The 25,922-nt window shown below is 39.1% G+C and overlaps 1 protein-coding gene across 1 annotated transcript in view; it reads left to right on the top strand.

Moving 5' to 3' along the window:
- LOC126237515 (F-box/WD repeat-containing protein 10-like) overlaps nucleotides 1-25,922 on the top strand; it is a 679,603-nt gene that overhangs the window by 642,297 nt on the left and 11,384 nt on the right. Inside the window, exons 11-12 of the mRNA XM_049947683.1 lie at nucleotides 7,887-8,029; nucleotides 8,277-8,448. Of these exons, the coding sequence (XP_049803640.1) occupies nucleotides 7,887-8,029; nucleotides 8,277-8,448 (315 nt within the window). The remainder of the gene's footprint in view (nucleotides 1-7,886; nucleotides 8,030-8,276; nucleotides 8,449-25,922) is intronic.

The raw sequence follows: 25,922 nt of genomic DNA, 5'->3' as shown, positions 1-25,922 counted from the left end.
ACTACCTGCTCGCACCAATCGTCCATCCAATACACGCTCATCCTGTACACACATAATGGTGGCGCAGTAGACATAGTTCTACTTTACCACACTAATTTCTAAAATAATGTATGTTTGAGGCGGTGGAAATACGAGTGTCTCTAGAATTTACTCTGAATTTCTCGAGGCACTACAAGCTGGTATATCACATGGTGACTTTTATGGGAGGACAAACCTCTGATGGGGTAGGCTAAGCCTGTGACAGGACTGGAATTGGAAGTGCTGGGTGGGTGGATTGGCAGGTCTTGCGCACGGAGCTTCCACAGGGATACGATCTCTGTTACGAGGGGTTGGGAATGGGAGTGGCATCGGCATGGACTAGAATGTGGTGGGGATTGGATGGGGGACATAACACCATTTTAAGAGGGGTGGGAAGGATCTCTTCTTTCAGGGCATGACAATAAGTAATCAAAGTGCTGATAGAGGATGTGGTTCAGCTGCTCCTGTCCATGGTGGTACTGGGTAACAAAGGAGGCATTCCTTTGCTGCTGGTTCATGGGGCTGATGGGAGGCTCGGAGGTGTGAGCGGAAATGGCACGGTTAGGTTAGGTTAGTGTTGTTTAACGTCTCATCGACAACGAGGTCACGAGAGATGGAGCACAAGCTCGGGTTAGGGAAGGATGGGGAAGGAAATCAGCCGTGCCCTTTCAAAGGAACCATCCCGGCATTTGCCCGAAACGATATAGGGAAATCACGGAAAACCTAAATCGGGACGGCTGGAGACGGGATTGAACCGTCGTCCTCCCGAATGTGAGTCCAGTGCGCCACCTCGCTCAGGAAATGGCACGGGAGGTCTGTTTGCAGAATAGGTATGGAGGGTAATGTCTGTCTGTGAAGGCTTTGGTAAGACCCTCAGCATACTAGACAAGGGAGTTCTTGTCACTGGATTTGTGCTGTTCCTGGGTGGCTAGGCTGTATGGGAGGGATGTTTTGGTTTGGTAGGGATGACACGTTTGGAAATGCAGTTATTGTCGGTGGTTGTCGGATTTAATGTGGACGGAGCTTTTATGGGATGACATGGTCCAGCCAGCTCTTCAGCCTCCCTACTTGAACTGTGACAAGATTCTCTCACAGAATGATAACACCATCAACATCCTCCTTAATTGTGATCAACAGACAGTTTCATTCAATAGGGTTAAACCAGCCTGAACACTCAACCACATTCCCTCCTGGCCACTGATGAAGGCTATATGCACAGTGTCTCTCTCCCTTGTGATAATGATCCTCCTCCCTCATCAGTGGCATGCCAGGGTGCAACCTGTGTGAACATTCACCTGCCAGTATTGGATGAGTCAAGTATGCAGAAATGTTCAAAAACTTCTCCTCTTCCTAGAGACACCAACAATGTAGTGTTACGGTCGATGTGTTGAACTTCTCTCCGGAACTCATCAATCCACCATATTACCTTCCTTCATTCTTTTGAACTGCCACACAACACCAATGAGGGCTACATTTCAACCACAGTGTCAGCTGATGGCCATCTCCATAACACGGTACTTTTCCTTACTCTGGTACAAGATGAAGGAACATCCTCTGCCGTGCCTATTTTTCCACGCACGCCAACCCCTCCGACCTCCAGCTTAGCTTAGATACTAGATCATCTCTGCTAGCAGTACTCCTGCCTTTCACAGCACGTCAAGCAATGGTCCACCTCCCCCAAGGACCTACCTCACCACAGCCGGACGAGATTCCTAAATGCCCAATCTCACTTGTACAAGAAGATCACCACACGTGCCTAATCAACACTCTGTCACACACATCGATGCACCCTTCTCACCAGTGCTATACACTACTGTGTGGGGTGAGTAGGTTGGGGGTGGGGGGCAGAGGCTCTGTTGTGACTATCACTCCAGGAAAGTAAACTTTTGGACTTGTGAGGCTAAGTTCCATGACTCAACAAGTTGTGTTCTGCTGTTTACTTGGTGTGTTGGTATGTTGGTATCAATAAATGAGTGTTTTGACATATTCTGTTGGTTTTCTGTGTTTATCATCATTACATTAGGAGGAGAAACCCACAACTCAAAATCAGACCTCACAAATTCTAAATCATTTATTACTGTGTGGAATTAAAATTTCAATGTACCTCAATTTTCTTTGTCAAACAATGGAAAATCCAGGATGGAATGTAACAGTACGAGAGAAGGAAAGTTGCTACTCACCATATAGCGGAGACGCTGAGCCGCGATAGGCACAATAAAAAGATGCACACAATCATAGCTTTCGGCCATTAAGGCCTTTGTCAGCAGTAGTCACACATACAAGCGCACGCATGCGCGCACACTCACACACTCACACACCCTGTAATAGACCTAGATGCAAGACCTGTCTCATACATCCTCCTACCACCACCTACTCCAGTCCGGTCACTAACATTACCCATCACATCAAAGGCAGGGCTCCCTGTGAAACCAGTCATGTGATCTACAAGCTAAGGTGCAACCACTGTGCTGCATTCTACGTAGGCATGAAACCGACAAACTGTCTGTCCACATGAACGGCCACCGACAAACTGGCCCAAAAACAAGTGGACCGTGCTGTATCTGAACACGCTGCCAAACATGATACCCCTCATCTCAATGACTGCTTCACAGTCTGTGACATATGGATCCTTCCCACCAACACCAGCTTTTCTGAATTGTGCAGGTGGGAATTTTCCCTGCGGTACATCCTATATTCCCGTAACCCTCCTGGCCTCAACCTTCATTGGTCACTGTCCCCACCCATCCAGCCCCCTCCCTGTTCCCATTCCAGCACTACACAGCCGTCATTTCACTGCCATACCCAGTCTTTTAATTTCTTTTATTTTTATTTCTCTTTTCCGCTACTTACCCCCTCCCCCCTCTGCACCTTCTCTCCTGCCCTCCATCTAAACTGCAACACTTGACTGTCTGCCACTCCCACTATTCCTCCCCCTCCCAGCCCCAGCCTCCTCCTACCCCCACCCAGTCGCCACTCCCAACATCCACTGGTGCTGCTACTCGCAGTGTAGTTTCAGCTCTCTGAGACTGCAGACATGTGTGCAAGTTGCGCTTGCATGTGTGTGTGTGTGTGTGTGTGTGTGTGTTTGTGTGTGTGTGTGTGTGTGTGTGTGTGTGTGTGTGTATGTGTGTCTACTGCTGACAAAGACCTTAATCACCAAAAGCGATGACTGTGAATCTTTATTGTGCCTATCGCGGCTCAGCATCTCCGCTATATGGTGAGTGGCAACTTTCCTTCTCTCGTATTGTCAACTTTCTTTGTGAAAGGTATAAGCATTATGTACCCCTTCAGATTATTATCATAACCCATAAATTATCCTAATTTGTTTTTGGGAACAGACACATGAATCCCAACTATTTTCAAATCTTCTAAGAGTAATTCTCTACCATAAAATGATTCAAAAGGAATTTTAGTTCTGACAAGAGTTGTACCTGTTTGATTTACAACATAAGCCACTGTGTTAACTGCTTCAGTACAGAAATGTTTGGTTATACCTGAAATCATTAAATATACCTCTTCAATCAATGTGTGTATTTCTCATTCAGTTCTTCCATTCTGCTGTGGTGTGTATGCAGTTCTTGTTTAATGGATATGCTGTTTTCACTCAAAAAAGTACCTAAATCAGTATTTATGAACTCCAGTCCATTATCCCTCTTTAGAATTTTAATTTCTGGACTAGTTTCTCCCTCAGCTCTTGCAATAAAGTTCTTGATCAAACCTTTATCTTACCTTTTTGTTTAATTAAGAATACTTTGCAATAACCTAAGTAAATCCTTTAAAAGCAAAAAATATCTTACTCATGAGTGCATCTCCATAGGTCTGCAGATGGCTGCATAAACCAGTTCAAACAAAGGATTAGGTCTTGATGAACTGACAGGGAAAGGCAAGTGATGTTGATTACCTGACAAAAGCTCTTCATAAGTCACAAAGTCATCCCTGAATTCCACACCTTTACTCAACAATAACTCCCTCATGTGTAACACTCTGATAGCAAATTTTTTAATGCAGAACAATCAACTTTTCAGCATGACCAGACAAATTTACTGAACACTATCAATATTCAAGAATTAAAAGTTACTAATGTCATCTCTGTCAACCACAGAGCGCATTTTATCTGAACACGTCAAAGTAACTATTGATAATTCTAATTATGTTCCATTTAGAGAATGACACATTTGGATACTGTGCGAACTTCACCTTTACTGTTCAAGAATTCACATTGTTTATTGTTTGGCTCTAAATGTGTACCTTTGACCAACATAGTTTCTAGTTGACTGAATTTCAGTTCTGGAACAAAAAGCACTGTGTTAAGTACTGATTTGATGAACTTAACCCATTGCATGCATACAGTTCCACAGCACCATGCCCAATCATATCAAGAAATTTATAATCAACCACAGTAACTTTCATTGAATTTGAAAGACTGGTCAGTTCCCTAGACAGTTCTATGTTATTGCACATATGCAATAATATCTTTCATAAACTGATCAATAATAGAATTTCAAAGCATTATATAATTTCAGAATTCATGTTCTTATGCCTGTCTTTCTATAGCCACCACCCTGCCAAATTTGCTAGTTTGTGGTCAGCCAATGCACAGGTAATATACATATGCCAGATCATGTGACGTTCTACATCTGACTGTTGCTATATTGTGTCACACGAAACGTACTGTGACAAATAATACATACCCATAGTCTGCTCAGAAGATGAGATATGTGTAATCTATGAGTATATTTAATGAACCTCATGTGAACTAATTGATATCTAATCTGAAATTGTTAATGATCAACAAACTGTGTTTACTGAACAGCATTTTGTATTGTGGTAACATTACGGTAAATGTCTTACGTGGTAACATTATGGTAAATGCCTTAGGGTGCAGTGATACAATCATACTTCTGTCATCATTTATTCTGCCACTGTTCACTTTAATCAAATCTCCAACACTGCTTGGTAGTGGTGTGATTCCCTTTACTTGTGGCATTACAAATACGGAGATGTGCTTTCACCTGTGTATACTGTGAAGTGTGAAACTGGAACTTGCCACCAACAATAATACAGTGTAAACATATTACAGTGAACCACTTTTAAAACTCATTTCATTTCCAGTTTATGTCACTGAAAAATCTCCTAGCTGACATTAGTCTTTTAATACATTCTTACAGTTCCATGAGATACTAGACTTCAACAGTTTTCAAAGCCAAGTGTAACAAAATAACAGGTAAGCGCAACATCACAAACTGTATAAGGAGTGGTTAATGAGATGTTATTCTTTTACTTTGGTTTTAAATATTTGCAGATTTCTAACTTCCTGCCTGATGTCCACTGGCAATATGTTACAGACTTTTGCACCAGAATATGTTATTTTTACCCATGCCTGATCTTGTGATCTCCATGGACATTAATGACTGTTGGTGAATAATGGAACCAACCATAAATATCATGGCTCAGCCTAGTATGGATATGTTTGGTTTGGTTATCAGTGGTACTTTTGACTTCAGTAAATATGACAGTTTTTGAGAGACTTGCGTACGCTATTTATGACTAGTTGTCTTATTCATCGATATACAAAACTCAGTGCTGAACCCTTGGGAGGGATTGATCATAGGGAAACTATTTCTGCTTCTAGCATTATGATTATGAACTGATGAATTCATCCAATATTCATGCCTGTTATTAACCATGGATATCATTAGGGAGAACATATGTTGGCATGTAAGTGTAAGAAAACCTAGTCAGGTTATCAACTTGACTCAGTATTTCTGTAGAATAAATACTTTACTTAGGGAGTAAAATAACTGATGATGGTCGAAGTAGAGAGGATATAAAACGTAGACTGGCAATGGCAAGGAAATCGTTTCTGAAGAAGAGAAATTTGTTAACATCGAGTATAGATTTAAGTGTCAGGAAGTCGTTTCTGAAAGTATTTGTATGGAGTGTAGCCATGTATGGAAGTGAAACATGGACGATAACTAGTTTGGACAAGAAGAGAATAGAAGCTTTCGAAATGTGGTGCTACAGAAGAATGCTGAAGATAAGGTGGGTAGATCACGTAACTAATGAGGAGGTATTGAATAGGATTGGGGAGAAGAGAAGTTTGTGGCACAACTTGACTAGAAGAAGGGATCGGTTGGTAGGACATGTTTTGAGGCATCAAGGGGTCACAAATTTAGCATTGGAGGGCAGCGTGGAGGGTAAAAATCGTAGAGGGAGACCAAGAGATCAATACACTAAGCAGATTCAGAAGGATGTAGGTTGCAGTAGGTACTGGGAGATGAAGAAGCTTGCACAGGATAGAGTAGCATGGAGAGCTGCATCAAACCAGTCTCAGGACTGAAGACCACAACAACAACAAATACTTTTTTCATCTTAGTTGCAACGCCTTAGAATATTATGCCTTAGGACAGAACTAAGAGCAAGTGTGCTATCAGTCCCATCTGTAGGTCAACACAGTGAGGAATATTTGTGAATGAAAAACAGGCAGAACTTTTTTCAGTTAACTTATCCACATACTGGCATCTCCTGTTTTTTATGGATGCTCAAGAGCTTCAAGCACAGGAGTTTCATCCAATGTGTAGCCATTGATTTCTGCTACTGATATCTGTAAGTCATTCTTATTTCTATCAAATGGTATAATATGGATTTTTGTAAAATTAAGGTAAAACTGTGAACCATGAACCAGTTGTGAGCCCACACTATTATTGTACTCTCTGACTGTGGTATGAATATGTTTAGTCTGTTTATCAATATAGTTCTGTCATGAGCAAATATGACCATTTTTCAAGTATCCTCCAATATCCCAGTCAAGTCATTCATGTAGGAGTGGCCCAAAACCAAACCTTGCAGCACACCATATTTAACGTTTCACCACTCTGAATTTAATCTGATTCCTGTGGTTTCATTCGGTAATGTGGTCCTCTGTTTCTTATTGTCAAGATATGATGCTTTCCATGTAAACCGAAGACCTTTAATGCCATATCATTTCACTTTCTCTAGCAGAATTTTATGACCTACACACAGAAAGGCTTTGACAAGACGACAGAAAATGCCAGCAGGATAATTTTTATTGTTTAGTTCTACTAGCATTGAGTTTGTGAAAGCATATATTGACTTCTCAGTGGAGAAGCTTTAACTGAAACAAAACAATGGAAAAATCCATGATAGAATAATGACAGTGCTATGAAAAGGATAGGTATTACTCACCATATAACAGAGATGTAGTGTCACACATAGGCAGAGAGAGAGAGAGAGAGAAAGCTTCCAGGAAAAAAAGGCCTTCATCAGAATTAGACAACATACACTCACACAAACACAACTTACATACATGAGATCTGCTAAGGGTAGGCTGCCCTTTTGCCCTCGACAGCCAGAGACTGTGGTCATGTGCACGTGAGTTGTGTTTGCCGGTCTCTGTCTGATGGACAGGAGGTATTGAATAGGATTGGCGAGAAGAGAAGTTTGTGGCACAACTTGACTAGAAGAAGGGATTCGGTTGGTAGGACATGTTTTGAGGCATCAAGGGATCACAAATTTAGCATTGGAGGGCAGCGTGGAGGGTAAAAATCGTAGAGGGAGACCAAGAGATCAATACACTAAGCAGATTCAGAAGGATGTATGTTGCAGTAGGTACTGGGAGATGAAGAAGCTTGCACAGGATAGAGTAGCATGGAGAGCTGCATCAAACCAGTCTCAGGACTGAAGACCACAACAACAACAACAACCATTCAAAGAATGACATAGTATCCACAGTACTTTGACAAATATTACCAACTCATGAATTACATATGCACATTTTCTGTTTTGCTAACATCAGCAATTTTAAATGTGTATCTCGGTTATTTCTATCACTTACTTCTCTTTTACAGAGTGTCAGAGCTCATACTGATTGTGTGAATGTTCTGGTTGTGAAGTATCCCATTTTAGTAAGTGGTGGATCTGATGGTGCAGTTCGTTTATGGAATAGCAAAGAGCCAAAATCTCAGTGCCTCATTGAAATGAAGAATGCCAGGTATTTTGTTCTGTAGTACCTGTGATACTCTTTAGAAAGAATATGAATTTGTTATTTTATATCAGATTTTCCACAAACATTATTGATTTATTTATAAATAAATATTAAAGCTCAGTCATCTATACTGGCCTACATGTTATCCTCACCATAGATCTGCTCAGTACAATTGTAGTACTCTGTTTATCAGAAGATCTTTTTCTTTTATTTTTTGTTTGTATTTCATATGGAAAATTCTCATAATTTTCAGTGAAGTTGGTGATTTATGCATGTCTGAGTACCATATATTCACTGGTGATCAGAGCGGTTATGTCTGTGCCTGGAATATAATTACAGGCCAAAAGGAACAAGAGTTAACACTTGGTGGTATACCTAGTCCAATACTCAGCATCCACAGTAAAAAGAACAGTAACAATGTTCAGGTGTAGTAAAACAACCTCTAATGTATTCCAAATGATGTTTTAATATGTATACATACAGTATTACCAATTATTTACTATCATCACACAATAAGTTACTACTTACAGTTAGAGGGTAATTAGCATTGCTAGTTCAAATATGTAATGTTAGACAGAGTGGTTCCTCTACATAAGAAAGTTACCATATTTACTCAAATCTAAGCCACACTTTTTTTCCGGTTTTTGTAATCCAAAAAACCGCTTGCAGGTTAGAATCGAGTGCAAAGTAAGCGGAAGTTCTGAAAAATGTTGGTAGGCACCGCCATAACTAACATCTGCCTTCGAATATATGCACCACTACACAGGCATGCTTTGTAGGCACAAAGATAAATACTGGTGCCAAAACCATCTGCATCAGTAAATAAATTAAAAGAAAAGGTAGAAGAATGTAAACATGATGACATGTATTCTTTCGTGTTTGCTGCTATCTTATTTAAATCCTGTCTGCCCAATAAATTAGGAAACTAGAATGAGACAACAGCAAGCACCGAAGAATATACATATCATGTCATGTTTATATTCATATTATTCTTATGCTCAATAGTGATACAGTCAGAAATGAAGCACAGCAACTGACTAGATTTTTAAATCTACAATGAATCTAATTTCTGTGCAGAATGTACTGTACTAAAGATGCGTCTGCAAAGATTTTCAAATGGAGAAAAGTTTTCGCTAAACTCTCATTCAGAACATCATCTATCATACACAGTCTCAATAGCAGTCTCTTGCCATTGTTTTGCTAATGAGACCATTCCTCTCCTTTTTAACAGTAAGCAGTGGTAGTGCACACAAAAGCAAGCCATGTCGCGAGCGGCGACAGGTCGTAAACACTCATTATCAGAATGCTACAAAAAATGCATGACACAATACAATAATTCATTTTCAGCTTAGAGTGACACAAACACCTATAACAAAGAGAATGGCACTTATCAGATCAAAGCAAAATAAGCAATCGATTCAAACCAGACGAAGCACCTGAAAAAGGAAGGGAACCCGTATCAATACAGACAGAGTGCCTGACACATAGCAATAGCTACTTGGTAAAGCTTAACAGTTAAGATTACTACTCGAACCAAACTACTGTAGCTTTATCTTCATCCATTCGACCTCAATTGTGTCTCATGTTACAATGGACCAACTTTGTTTTGACTTGGAGATGTGGTCTAAAACTTTTCTCTCCCCTCAAATTTTGAGTCTCAAATTTCAAGTGCAGCTTAGATACGGGAAATTTTTTTTCCCTCGATATCGAGTCTCATTATTCAGGTGTGGCTTGGATTCAAGTGCGGCTTGGATTCGAGTAAATACAGTAATTTCTTTTCTACTCAACTGGAGACTATTTGACAGAATATAAAGCACAAACAAAGTTAAATGATTTGATTTCATAAGAGAATTTACGACAATACTTCATAGTAACTGTATGTAAGTATCACTGATCTATGAGTGCATATGATGTCTTCTTCTCTGTAATTGAACAAGTGAATAAATAGATACTGGTAATAAATTAAAATAACAAAGGCAGCATCATCTATGTTTCAGTTTCAGTCACGGAACATTTACGTTTGAACAGACACACATATTGATCACCTGGTTGTTTACAATGTTAATTACTTTTCACAGAATTCTTGCAGTTTGGTAACGTATGACTGAACAGGACTATCAAACAATGGAAAGTCCAAGTTGGAATATGAACAATGTTACGAAAAAGATAGATTGCTACTCACGGTAAAGCCTACACAATGTGCTGCCGACAGTCGAGGTGACAGACCTGTTACACAATGAACTTTCAGGCAAAGCTTCCTTCAGGAAAGAAAGGAAAACACACACCCGTTCACATGAGCAGGCATACCACACGTGATCACTATCACTGACCAATGTGGCCATGCTGAAGTGTGTCATGTAGACTGAGAGCAGCAGTCCAGAATGGACCAGGGAAGGGGAAGGGAGAGAAGGGTACAGGTGGGGAAGGAAGAGCACTGTCTGCAGGACAGGATGAGGCTGCCAGGGGGAGGGGGGGGGGCAACAAGGAAGGTGAGGAGGTCGAGGAGAGGAGGGGAAAATATTGGGTGGAGGCTGTGGAGATGATAGGTTATCATGTGTTGATGCTGGGGTAATTTTGGGAGTGGAGAATTTGTAGTAAGGACAACTCCCATCTGCACAGTTCTGAAAAGCTGGCAGTGGAGGGGAGGATCCAGGTGGTGTGGGTCAAGATGCAGCTATTGAAATAAAACGCGTTATGTTCATCTGCACGTTGCGTCACAGATTGGTCCATTTTGCTCTTGGCCAAAGTCTGGTGGTGGATAGCTGGTTGTTAGTCATACCGATGTAAAAAGCTGTTAAATTATTGCAGCAGAGCTGGTATATGACGTGACTGTATTCACAAGAGGTTTGGCCTCTAATAGGGTAGGATACTGTATAGGTACATAAGTAAAAGCCCAAAAATCTATGACAAAAATATAAAAACCAATGATAATAATCATTAGTGCGGACGCTGTAAGTGCCAGAAAAGATGTAATTTGCTATGCCAGAAGGCGAATGACAAATGATAAAAACTCCATTAAAATTATTAAAATGATTATTATTTTTTTATATTTATTTTTTTTTTATTTTTTTTTATTTTTTATTTTTTTTGTCAATTATTACACAGACTCTGTCTTTAGTTCTCGTGACAAGAAGGCGTATTTCTTGTGATACAATGTGTTGTCTGAACAATAATCCTATGAAAATATGAAGTCTGAGAGTTCGTTTTTGTGCAAAACCACAAAAGTTTGTTTTCTTCCGCGCATTATCCCGTCATGTCAACATAGCTGCCTGCATCAGAAGAGGAAGTCCAATTAAGAATTAATATCATACACATGGTCAAGAAAGAGAAAAATTTATAGCAGGAAAAGACAAATATAACCAAGGATACCAGATTCTACATCTACATTTACATCTACACTCCGCCAGCCACCAAGTGGTGTGTGGTGGAGGGCACAATTCGCACCAAAGTCATATTTCCCCCCTCTGTTCCACTTGTGGATCGCGCAACAGATAAACGACTGTCTGAACACCTCAGTACGATCTCTTATTTCCCTTATCTTTGAATCATGATCATTGCACAATTTGAAAATTGGCGTCAATAATATATGCTCTACATCCTCGGTGAAGATTGTATTTCGGAATTTAGTGAGCAGCCCCTTCTGTTTAGCACGCCATCTATCTGTAAGTGTGTCCCACTTCAAACTTTCTGTGAGATTTGTAACGCTCTCACGATGGCTAAATGTACCAGTCACAAGTCTTGCTGCTCTTCTTTTGACCTCCTCAATCTCTTGAATCAGACCCAACTAGTAAGGGTCCCATACAGACGAACACTACTCCAAGACTGGACGACCTAATGAATCGTAAGCTATTTCCTTTGTTGAAGGACTTCAGGATTCTACCAATAAACCGCAATCTAAAGTTTGTCTTACCCGTGACTTGTGTAACCTGATCATTCCATTTGAGATCATTTCGAATAGTCACACCCAGATACTTGACGGACGTTACCGCTTCCATTGGGCATTTATTTTGTACTCGTACATTAATGGGGATTTTCGCCTTGTAATACACATTACGTTACACTTACTAATATTGAGAGATAACTGCCAGTCATTACACCACACATTTATTTTCTGCAAATTCTCATTGATTTGTTCACAACTTCCGTGTGATACAACTTTCCTGTACACTACAGCATCGTCGACAAACAGTCTAAGGCCACTGTCAATACCAGTCAACCAGATCGTTTATGTAAATCGTAAAAAGCAGAGAACCTATTACGCTGCCCTGGGGCACTTCTTTAAGTTACGCTTGTTTCTGTTGAAGTCACCCCGTTCAGGACAACATAATGCTCCCTGTCTGTTAGAAAACTTTCTATGCAACCGCATATGTCATCAGATAGACCGCAAGTGCGCACTTTTTGTAGCAAGCGAAAGTGCGGAATGGGGTCAAATCAAATATCTCCATATCAATCGCAACTGGCGACCTCGTGACATGACATTGTTGTGTAAATTATTCAAAATTATTTATGCCATTGTATGAGATTTTTGCATGTACTAATTATTTTCAAATTTTCATGTCCAACATCACGACTGGGAGCAAAATAATCAGAACGAAAAATTCTTATGGACAAAGTAACCAATTCAAAAGGGAATCAAAAATGAAACCGGAATTTACAGAAAATCTTGGAAATAGCCTACGCTGTTTGTTCCATCACAGCAAAGGTAGGACTGTTACGCAACTGCTTGCTTGACTATGCTTGGTAGCATCTCCTGCATAGTAATTAGACATCCCTTTCCTCAATTTCCATTCCTAAATGTATTGTAATGAATTTTTCAGAAATTTTATGTAATGATTAGTTAGAGAAAAGTTTGAAGTTTTTGTGTCATAACATTTTGTGCATCATAAAAGTAGATATTTAATACTTGACGACTAGTAAACCAGATGCTTAAATTTACAAAAATAATATATTTCAATTTTCTATTTTTCAAAATTTTAATTTTAATATTCAAGCAAAATGGCACAAAAATCAGTTTCCATTATTGCTGACAATGGCGAAAACGCAATGAGCCAAGATGGTGTAAAATTGCAAGACAGAACATCTGAAGTACCAGAGGCACGTCTTCCACACTTAGACATATTAAGTAGTTCAAAGATGAATGTAACCAAAGTAACAAGTGATAGTGAGCTTTCACAGAGTTCTAACTCTGATGATACGTTGATGACAATAGATGGAACTACATCATGTATCTCTGCGAGCAACATGAAAACATAGAAAGTGAAGATAACATGATTTTTGACGACACTTTACTGTCACCTATCATATGAAATACACATTTCAATTTACTAAGTACAGTTGTTAACAACCAAAGTACATTAGATAGCAGCCAAAACAGCGCACTTGCCGCTATACTTCAAAAACTCGATAACCTGAGCACAGAAATAAAAAATAAAAACACCAATAACACCAATTTGGCATGCAGACATAAATACAAAATTTGACAGTTTGTCACAAAACACAAGTCACACAAGACATCAACAACATAAAACAAGAGCAGAAACAAGTCTTAAAAGATTTTCATGATACAGTCACACAACCGATCAGTGATTTGACTAAGAATTTTCACGATGAAATTATTGTAAAATTTAAATACATGGGAAAACAACTAAAGCAAGATGTACTTTCTGAAGTAAACAATGACATTACAGAAATAAAACAGAAATTAGACACTCTTCATGAGCAGAATGATACAGTAGAGCAACAAATACAAGCAATTAAAAACACACACACAAACTTGGAAGCTACACAAACACAGTTAACTTCCACAGTATAGAACATTTCTACCATAGTGAACAAACTGCATAAGGATTACAAAAATATAACAATAACTATTGATGAAATCACTTTAAAAGTAGCATCACTTGAAATCGAATCAGTCTGTGCAAAACGAAAAGAGACAAAATTAGTGAAAATTTATCTCATGTAATTTCAAAACCTGAAGCAGGTACTGTGGACAAAACCAGCACCGAAGCGGAAAAATAGTGAAGGAATGTAGATTAATCAATGATGTAGTTTGAAAAGTTATTCAGCAAATGGAAAATGACATTATCGACAAAGTGAACACCAATTTACAAGCTACAGAGCACAGGATACGCAACTACTTAGGTGAGAATATTAAAGAGGCACAAGCTGTGCATATAAACAAAGAGCCAGCTGCAGCAAACCAAAGTAATGTATGCACACATATCATTTCAAACCCTACAAACAATGCCAGTAGTAATGACAGAACGCAGAGTGTAAATAATTATGACAGCTATGTAAACACAGCACAAAATGCAAACAGCTTGTCCACTATATTTGCTGATGAAGGTCTATTAAGACACCGTCAATTTCCAACATTTACAAGTGAAGGTAAGAAGATGAATCCTGTTGTGTTCATTAGTGCTTTTCAGCATGTGTTTCCTAGAAATTGGACAGAAGCACAAAAGATCAGGTTTGTTGTTGGGTACACGCCAGGCAATGTACTTTTGTGGGCGACCGAGGTAGCTGAGCGTTGTACCACATATTTACAATTTGAACGGGCATTTCTTGACAAATACTGGTCAGAAGCCTATTTCTCATATTGATGTTTTAAAAATTTTAAGAAGTCGTTTGCCATCAATTACTACACCTGAGTACAACACAGAATATTTTCTATCCATTTTAGATTCAATCGATCTAATATATGAGGAGAAAGTAATAACAAATAGGGGGTCAGACAGTCAAACACCACAACAACATAACTCAAATGGTCAATACAAAAAGCCAGACGTGAACATACAGCAAGGCTTGTTCGTGCTACTGCAAGGATACATTAACCGTGGTAATGGATACGGGGGTAGAAATAGCAGGAACAAGAGATTTAAACAAAACTTTCCGTATAATAGGAACAATTACCACCCACAAACTAATTTCAATCCCTCCTCTCAAAGCTATGCACCACATGTAAATAAAAAGTCATCTGTACCAAAGACCGGCGCAGCAACAACAATAATATGTCACACGCCATACCGCAACCAGCCGTTGCACATCAAAATCACAATACGGCAACATTCCACATCAGCCATATGAACACAAGAGAAAGAATGTCGCGAACTGGAAATGATATACACTGGGGAAACAACCACACAGTACAAGTGACAGAAATAGTTCCACACACAGAAGTATATCAGACTACACTGTAGGAAAACCCAGTCAGTCATAGTTGAGCCCCATGCTATAGACCTTATAAGCGATGGAGACGATCTATACCAATATGAACTAAAATCGGCGAAAAATTCACTGGAAGAACAACTGCAAGCAGTAATCAGAGTGAAAATTTTTGGTATAAACACACAGTTAATACTTGATACAGGGTCAACTGAATTAAAAAGACGGAATAAATTTCCTGTTCTGCCAGTGCAAAACTGCAAAGTACAAACCACTACAGGCGGCAAAAGCAAATTAGTAAAACACGAAGCTCTTATCACCATGCACATTGAACAATTTTCTGTGCTGTGTAATTAATAGTAGACAGACTTATAGTCAACTGCTTGGTAGGTATGAACACATTTAGAACCTACAAAACTCAAATAGACATAGGTAATGATAAGGGCCATTTCTTTGTGAAAGACCAAAGGTTTTCTACCAGCCTGATTACCACACCAGAGAGGTATGACAAAGTCAACCTAGAACCCCATATCTCTGTACAATATTCATATCCCACCATGTATTTTGTGAACAAATGTGATAACTAACACGAGACGGACACTGAAGTTAACCAGGAATTAGTAGAAAAAAATTGAACAAATATAATATTCTGGATTCTACACAGAGACATGAGCTTTCTGACTTACTTTTTAAATATGCAAGTGTTTTTAATAACAATACAAGAGTTTGATTGATTGATTGATCCATTTTCATCTACAGCTGCACAATGTGCAAGAGATATTTGGATTTTTATGTTAATATTAACAGTTTTACATATAATATACCTTTGTACATAATAAATCTAAAAACAAAGATGATGTGACTTACCGAACGAAAGCGCTGGCAGGTCGATAGACACACAAACAAACACAAACAAAATTCAAGCTTTCGCAACAAACTGTTGCCTCATCAGGAAAGAGGGAAGGAGAGGGAAAGACGAAAGGATGTGTGGTTTTAGGGGAGAGGGTAAGGAGTCATTCCAATCCCGGGAGCGGAAAGACTTACCTTAGGGGGAAAAAAAGGATGGGTATACACTCGCACACACACATATCCATCCACACATATACAGACACAACCAGACATCTAACAAGCAGACATATTTAAAGACAAAGAGTTTGGGCAGAGATGTCAGTCGAGGCAGAAGTGAAGAGGCAAAGATGATGTTGAATGACAGGTGAGGTATGAGTGGCGGCAAATTGAAATTAGCGGAGATTGAGGCCTGGTGGGTAACGGGAAGACAGGATATATTGAAGAGCAAGTTCCCATCTCCGGAGTCCGGAGTTCGGATAGGTTGGTGTTGGTGGGAAGTATCCAGATAACCCGGACGGTGTAACACTGTGCCAAGATGTGCTGGCCGTGCACCAAGGCATGTTTAGCCACAGGGTGATCCTCATTACCAACAAACACTGTCTGCCTGTGTCCATTCATGCGAATGGACAGTTTGTTGCTGGTCATTCCCACATAGAATGCATCACAGTGTAGGCAGGTCAGTTGGTAAATCACGTGGGTGCTTTCACATGTGGCTCTGCCTTTGATCGTGTACACCTTCCGGGTTACAGGACTGGAGTAGGTGGTGGTGGGAGGGTGCATGGGACAGGTTTTACACCTGGGGCGGTTACAAGGGTAGGAGCCAGAGGGTAGGGAAGGTGGTTTAGGGATTTCATAGGGATGAACTAAGAGGTTACGAAGGTTAGGTGGATGGCAGAAAGACACTCTTGGTGGAGTGGGGAGGATTTCATGAAGGATGGATCTCATTTCAGGGCAGGATTTGAGGAAGTTGTATCCCTGCTGGAGAGCCACATTCAGAGTCTGATCCAGTCCCGGAAGGTATCCTGTCACAAGTGGGGCACTTTTGTGGTTCTTCTGTGGGAGGTTCTGGGTTTGAGGAGATGAGGAAGTGGCTCTGGTTATTTGCTTCTGTACCAGGTCGGGAGGGTAGTTGCGGGATGCGAAAGCTGTTTTCAGGTTGTGGGTGTAATGGTTCAGGGATTCCGGACTGGAGCAGATTCGTTTGCCACGAAGACCTAGGCTGTAGGGAAGGGACCGTTTGATGTGGAATGGGTGGCAGCTGTCATAATGGAGGTACTGTTGCTTGTTGGTGGGTTTGATGTGGACGGATGTGTGAAGCTGGCCATTGGACAGGTGGAGGTCAACGTCAAGGAAAGTGGCATGGGATTTGGAGTAGGCCCAGGTGAATTTGATGGAACCAAAGGAGTTGAGGTTGGAGAGGAAATTCTGGAGTTCTTCTTCACTGTGAGTCCAGATCATGAAGATGTCATCAACAAATCTGTACAAAATTTTGGGTTGGCAGGCCTGGGTAACCAAGAAGGCTTCCTCTAAGCGACCCATGAATAGGTTGGCATACGAGGGGGCCATCCTGGTACCCATGGCTGTTCCCTTTAATTGTTGGTATGTCTGGCCTTCAAAAGTGAAGACGTTGTAGGTCAGGATGAAGCTGGCTAAGGTGATGAGGAAAGAGGTTTTAGGTAGGGTGGCAGGTGATCGGCGTGAAAGGAAATGCTCCTTCGCAGTGAGGCCCTGGACATGCGGAATATTTGTGTATAAGGAAGTGGCATCAATGGTTACAAGGATGGTTTCCGGGGGTAACAGATTGGGTAAGGATTCCAGGCGTTCGAGAAAGTGGTTGGTGTCTTTGATGAAGGATGGGAGACTGCATGTAATGGGTTGTAGGTGTTGATCTACGTAGGCAGAGATACGTTCTGTGGGGGCTTGGTAACCAGCTACAATGGGGCGGCTGGGATGATTGCGTTTGTGAATTTTAGGGAGAAGGTAGAAGGTAGGGGTGCGGGGTGTCGGTGGGGTCAGGAGGTTGATGGAGTCAGGTGAAAGGTTTTGCAGGGGGCCTAAGGTTCTGAGGATTCCTTGAAGCTCCGCCTGGACATCGGGAATGGGGTTACCTTGGCAAACTTTGTATGTGGTGTTGTCTGAAAGCTGACACAGTCCCTCAGCCACATACTCCCGACGATCAAGTACCACGGTCATGGAACCCTTGTCCGCCGGAAGAATGACGATGGACCGGTCAGCCTTCAGATCACGGATAGCCTGGGCTTCAGCAGTGGTGATGTTGGGAGTAGGATTAAGGTTTTTTTAAGAAGGATTGAGATGCAAGGCTGGAAGTCATAAATTCCTGGAAGGTTTGGAGAGGGTGATTTTGAGGAAGAGGAGGTGGGTCCCGCTGTGACAGAGGACGGAACTGTTCCAGGCAGGGTTCAATTTGGATGGTGTCTTGGGGAGTTGGATCATTAGGAGTAGGATTAGGGTCATTTTTCTTCGTGGCAAAGTGATATTTCCAGCAGAGAGTACGAGTGTAGGACAGTAAATCTTTGACCAGATTCAACCAAACAGCCCTCGTCAAGACATTGTATAGTTTGATTCTAGGATGGATAAGGCCATTTTGAAATAACTTTGTGTTGGCACTTAGAACATGTACATCCAATTTTTGTCATGTATCATAGCTGTGTATTGTGTGTTTTTGAGTGATGAGTGATGCTTTTGTATGCAAGTTTTGTTTCAAATACATTATATTTTCAAGTACATATATGCAAGGAAGTGGCAGGATCATCCTTTTTTTGAAACAATGGTCTACATGATTTGTGATTATCTACTCCTTCCATTATTCTTATAATTTTTTTTTAAATTTTGAATGTTTGATGGCATTTCCAGAATTTACCCAGAATATAATCCCATACCAGAGGAGAGAGTGTACAACTGCATAATATACACACTGTAGCGTGTTGTAGCTGGTACAGTTTTTTAATGTATGTAACACAAATAAGAAGTACTTAATTTTTTGTTCGTTTGTTCAATATGTGCTTTCTGTTTCAAGTTGTCTTGTAGATGAAGTCCAAGAAATTTGGTACAGGCCGTTTTGGCAATTGTCTGTCCATATAGCTCTAGATTGGGTGATATCAGATTTTTTGTTTGTGCTGTGTGTATATCCATAGCTACAGTTTTTTCAGTGTTTATTGTTATTGTTAAGTCATTGTCACCAAAGTAACATGTTAGCCTGTCAGTGGCTTCTTTTATGTTTTTTACAAGAGTTTCTTCTGAGTTTCCTGCAATTAGAACACTCGTATCACCAGCAAATTGAAATATTTTACTGCTGTCATTGCTTATGTTTAGGTCATTTACATGGAGTAAGAACAGAACAGGACCCATTACTGATCCTTGTGGCACTCCATATTTAACAGTCAGTAGCTTTGAATTATATTTCGTAACGACATTGTCCCTTTCTTGATCTATTTCCACATATTGTTCCCTGTTCTTAAGATAAGAGCTGAGCCAGTTGTTAGCTGTTCCCCTAATGCCAAGATTTTCTAGCTTGCGTAGCAATTTGTCATGATTTATGGTGTCAAATGCCATTGACAAATCTAAAAATATGCCCATGGTAAGTTTTTTGTTGTCTAATGCTATCAGTGCGTCTAATAGAAAGGAGTGAACTGCTGATTGGGTTGAACAGTTTGCTCTAAATCCATGTTGAGATTCTAACAGAATGCCATTATCCTCTAAGAAGTCTGTTAGCTTCTTATTGAAAAGCCTCTCTAATATTTTGGAGAAAACAGACAAAAGTGTCAGTGGTCTGTAGTTGGAAATATCATCTATGTTTCCTTTCTTGTATAATGGCTTTACTTTTGCTATTTTCAAACATGAATGAAAGGTTCCTGTAGCAAAAGATAGGTTACATAGGTGGGTTAAGTGCCCAGTAATCAAGTCCCCACACTTCTTTACAATGAAATCAGGTATACCATCTACACCTGCAGAGTGTTTAATTTTGAGACTTTTTATTGCAACTTGTACTTCTTCTACATTTGTTGGGTACAGAAACATTGATCTGCTCAAGACTTTTTTCCCTGTTTCTTTATGCTGTTTTCTATTAGAGGTCTGTTGTAGTAGTTTCTCTGTTACATTTATAAAATAGTTATGAAACATATTAGCTACTTCCTGTGGGTTATTAATGTTTTCCAAGCCAGCCTTTAATACTATATTATCAACTTTATTTTTTTAAGATTTGGTTTCTTTCTTTACAACTTGCCAGATTCCTTTGGTTCTGTTTGAAGCATCCTCTATGTATTTGTCACTGTCTCATTTCTTTGCCTCCATTATTATTTTATTTAAGATAGATTTATATTTTTTAAAGTAAATATCAAACTCCTGAGTTGTTGTTGTTGTTGTTGTGGTGGTGGTCTTCAGTCCTGCGACTGGTTTGATGCAACTCTCCATGCTACTCTATCCTGTGCAAGCTTCTTCATCCCCCAGTACATGTACGTACTGCAGCCTACATCCTTCTGAATCTGCTTAGTGTATTCATCTCTTGGTATCCCTCTACAATTTTTACCCTCCACGCTGCCCTCCTATACTAAATTTGTGACCCCTTGATGCCTCAGAACATGTCCTACCAACCAATCCCTTCTTCTAGTCAAGTTGTAGCTTCTTGCAATATTATGAAGGTACCGTTTTATAGCACAAGATTTCCTTATACCACTAGTAATCCACTTGTTGCTTTAGTGGTTTGGGTTGTTTTGGCTTCAATGGAAAAGCAAGATCAAAATAATATTTTAAAATATTCATGAATGTCTCAAACTTATCAGAAATATTTTCTGTACTATACACTAGCTCCCATGATTCTTGTTGGAGATAATTCTGGAATGTTTGTACTGCAGTATTACTGAAAGTTCTGCCCATTTGTGTTGTCTTCCTCATATAATTATAGGATGGATTAGTGTTTACACAAAAGCTTATAGCCTGTGCATGATGGTCTGCCAGTCCAGCTTTAAATACAACTGATTTACGTACTGTTTTGGAGCTATTTATTAGTTGGTCTATAGGAGTACTAGAATGATTCATTTCACGTGTAGGGGAGTGGATTGTAATATCCAAATTATTGGCTGTTAATATGTTCATCAGCTCAGATTTCAAATTGCTTTGCTTATTAAAGTCTACATTTAGGTCTCCACATATAAGAACTGTTTTTTGATTTTTTTACTACTTTAGTTAGTAAAGTATCAAGCCACTTGTTGAACTTTTTTAGGTGGGTATCTGGAGATCTATATAGACATATTACAATCAACTTGTATGCTGGGATTTCTATGCCTGATATTTCAAAATCTTTCTCAGTGTTTAAGGATTCAACATTGTCTAAGTTATTGAATTTGATATCTTTCTTTATGTATATGCAGTTCCCTCCATGTGTAAACTGATTTCTACATGTTTGCGCTGCTAACGCATAATCTGTTACTTTCACTGTCTTTAACTCATTTTCTTTCAGCCAGTGTTCAGTTAAGGAAAGTATATTAACATATCTGAGTTCATTTGATAGCAAGATTTCAAGCTCTCTTACTTTACTCCTAAGTGACTGAATATTCTGATGAAGAAGAGTGACCTGGTGAGATTTTCCGTTTGTTCTGATTGTACTTGGTTGACCACTTACCTTTATTCCTGAATTTAAATTATGTGGGAAATCTTCATTCTCATCTAGAAGCATGAGTTGGTTTTTTCCATTGGTCATAAGAAAATGTCCTGATGGTGAAAAGGGGCAGTTCTTCAACTCTCTGGTCATTTTACTTGTGTGGTCGATGTTGAGGTGGTTTCTGTTTTTGCTGCAAGGACTGGAGTAATCGAAGATTATGAACATAAACTTAATGTCTATCCTCACGAAATCTAACTTTGGCAAAGAACAAGTAAAATTTTTAGGACATATCGTATGAGAAAAGGGTAGATTACCAGACGCAAAGAAACTAGATGCCATACGTTAATTGCCCACCCCTGAGGAACAGAAAACAATTCAAAGCATATCTAGGACTAACTTCCTTTTTCTGAGAATTTATACCATAGCAGCTTATGAATAGCAGTGCACTCCTTAACCTGTTGAGACAGAATAAGACTTGGTTGTGGGATGAGAGATGCCAAAATTAAAAACGCATTAATATCAGCAAGCATTTTGAGTCATCCTGACATGTCCAAAGATATTTGTTGAAGAGGATTATTTACGAAGAGTAGGGAAACCCAAAGTCATATTAACAGACAATGCAATCTATTTTGTAAGAAGAAAATGGAAACAATCCATGAGCACTTAGGGCGTTAAACACATCTTGGTAAGTTTTTCCCACCCAGAAGCAAGTCCCATGGAGAGGGTGTTTAAAGAATTCAGTCGATTTATAAGGACATATGCTCATAATAAGCATTCATGATGGATTGAATACGTGTCTCCATTTACGCAAATAGTAAACAATCTCCCCCACTCTTCCACAGGTCTCACTTCTAATGAACTGATGTTTAACACAAAGCAAACAAGAAGGGGAATCACCCATACCAAAATTACCTACCAAAGAGTTAACTTTACAGGATAAAATCGTACTAGCATTAATTACGCTGGAGAATAGAGCAGAATACAGAAAGAGAATATACAACAAGTTAAAACGAGTTACACATTTTTTTTTAAGGGCAACGAGTCCTCTTGAGAACACATTCCAAATCGACAAAGATCGGTAAGCTAAATAAAAAATGGCAATTACTATACTCAGGGCACTATATTACTGCAAAAATACCTTATCCTGGAACATATAGGTTGGTATATGAAAGAACATGGAGAGACAAAGGTCTCCACCCTCACAAAGACTTAAAAGATTTTCACGAGTAGTGACACAATGTCACAGCAGTTTTCTTGCCATAAAATATATTTATAAGTAATGTCATAGTTTTATAAGAATAAAAAAAATATTATGCGTATTTTTGAATGAAATATGTATAGACTTAAGTAATTTTCTTGTTTTGTAATCAGACAAACATTTGACTAAAAGGAAGTGTAAAAACACAGCTTCACATGAAGCAAAATGCAAACTGCAGCAGCGTACGACTCAGCTGTGCATGCTCAACAATGCATGCTTACGTCAGTACTAGGGAAGAGACACTGAACTTGTGCAAGTGCAACAGGCTAACTCGTGGTGCAACCAAATAGAAACACAAAGCTGCACAAGTATCAAGCCCAATTTCAAAATAAATAATAACATGTAACAACTATATTTACTATCAGGGAACGAAATAATATAATATTACATTTATATCAACATGCGAAGTTGCATCAATACTAAAAGATATACATTGTAACTAGAATAAAAAGAAATCATTACAACAAAACATACAGGATGTGTTAACTAACAAAAGCATAAGATACCGTAGGAGATGTCAATGTAACTTTCTTTGCAGGGTAAATGAATAAAAGGAATACAAATGCAAGGAAATAAATATATAAACAAATAAGAATGAAATATGAAAAACATCTGCAAATGAATGTGGTGACCAAGTATATTTGTGGCCCATGAGCTACGAAACACTATTAGTTTTTAAGTTAGTTATAAGTTTTTTATATTCCAGCAACCATTGCATCGACACGCCACAGAAGAAGAGATTTACAACAGGTGTTATAGGTACCAAATGAAAAAATGAGCCGCACCTCAAAGAAATGATTTAGTTAATAGTATGTCTATGTGTATATTTTGGTCATCAAGCAAATGAAGAATAAGAATATACTTCATCACAGTACAACTACAAAACATTTATTGACTACAAAGTGGACATAAACACGGAGGCATGTGACTTCAAATAAAACTAATCAATTCATATCGCGTCACATGCGAATATAAATGATGACATTTCCACATAATCGTAAACAGGTAAGCATGAATTAATGCAAAAACTTTTGCATTACGAACACAAAGCTACATGTAAACAATTATAAGCAACACAATGGTATATAGTACATGAGTTGTTAATATGTTTCAGTTCCATGAAATGGGAGTTCCCTGATAAGTAATTTAAGAAAGGACAGATAGCATTTTCTTAGTAATCCATACCAGTAGAATAGTATTCCTTATTCCCTCCCCAATGCAGGAGGCACCACCAAAGCATAGTTAAGCCAGCAACGCGTAATGTAGAATCCTGTTGTAAATGTTTTTCTCTGTTTCTCCCTTGGAAAATATTAAACTCTCATAACTGATGTATGCATGACTGGAAAATAAAATGTGGATGCATTAACTGCATATATAGTAACATGATGTAATGAAATGTAAGTAAGTTACTTGTATTTATGTACAAAGGAATTTTTTTGAAGCCAACAAACAAACTACACTAACCAGCAACTGTAATTGAAAAAGGAATTTTGTAATGTATTAGTATTTAAGAATTTTCTATGTCTGATACAAATTATGGGTGGATTGTCAGCCTTAGATCTAAGCCATTGTAATATGCATTGTTACGTCAAAATGTTTATGTGAATTTTATGTGTATATCGAGCCATTTGTAAAAGATGAACTTGAAAAACTAACAGAAAGGGAACTAACCTCAAGGACTAAAGACAATTCTCATGCCAAAGTGAATGATGAAATAGATGGTGGTATCCAAATGCGTGTGTAGTAGTACAACGAATCAATTATGGTAATGTCATGCTACGCAATGTCTGATATATTAATCAGTAACCTAGAATTGTGCAAGTATCACTTACTTTGCCATCAGGTGTTGATGTGCAGTTTTCACCCCTCTGAAAATGTGGATACAATGGAGAAGATCATTCCTGGGCCATATCAAAGGTGAATTATCTGCCGCAGCATCGGATCTTGGAGGTTAAATGCACATGCAATCCACATGCAATGCACTCACAATGGAAGACGACGCCATAGCATATTATTCAACGGACAGTACGGCACTCAGTGTGAAAGTGACACTAAAGCAGGAGTGGAAGTGCAAACGAGCGTACACAGTAATGTGTGAAGCATTAACGGCTCTTGCACAGCCAACAAACATATTTCGTGCGCATGCGTACAGAGACTGGCAGTGTTGCCAAAAGGACAAGAAGCCACTCTAGTAGCGCTCTCATATGAATTCTTAATGAACTATCATTCTGTATGTAAGTTATGTATTTCCTGTAAGATAATGTGTAAGCAAGACAAGCTGACATCTCAATTCCAAAATACAAAGAAAAATATGCTGACAAATAAAGGTCATTGTACCCCCTTCAGCAAAATTTAAATTTAAGCTGTACAAGTGTATACAAAACACTGTGCACCTCCATTGCATGTCACTGCACAGTGTGGGGCAATTGTATAGGTACATAAGGAAATGCCCCAACAAGCTATGACAAAAATTTACAATCAATGATAATAATCATTGGTACAGCCACTGTAAGTGCCAGAAAAGATGTAATTTGCTAAGCTGGAAGGCAAATGACAAATGATAAAAACTCCATTCAAATTTTTTGTCAATTATTACGTAAACTCTGTCTGTAGTTCTTGTGGCGAGAAGACGTATTTCTTGTGATACAATGTGTTGTCTGAATAATAATCCTATGAAAATATGAAGTCTGAGAGTTCATTTTTGTGCAAAACCACAAAAGTTTGCTTTTCTTCTGCGCATTATCCCAATGTCATGTCAACATAGCTGCCTGCAACAGAAGAGGAAGTCCGATTAAGAATTAATATTGTATACACTGTCAAGAAAGAGAAAAATGTATGATGGAAGAAGACGAATATAACCAAGGATACAAGATTTGATGTTAGTTCACAACACTACTGGCTTACAATTTACGAGATTTGTGGGGAAGTGCTTGGTGGGTGGATTGGGCAGATCTTGCACCTGTCTTCGACAAGGACCCTGTGACAAGGTGTTGGGTTTGAAATTGCGT

This window comes from Schistocerca nitens, chromosome 2 (assembly GCF_023898315.1).
Source record: "Schistocerca nitens isolate TAMUIC-IGC-003100 chromosome 2, iqSchNite1.1, whole genome shotgun sequence".
Taxonomy (NCBI): domain Eukaryota; kingdom Metazoa; phylum Arthropoda; class Insecta; order Orthoptera; family Acrididae; genus Schistocerca; species Schistocerca nitens.
The sequence above is the reverse complement of the archived record's forward strand: the minus strand, read 5'-3'. Positions and strand labels throughout refer to the sequence as shown.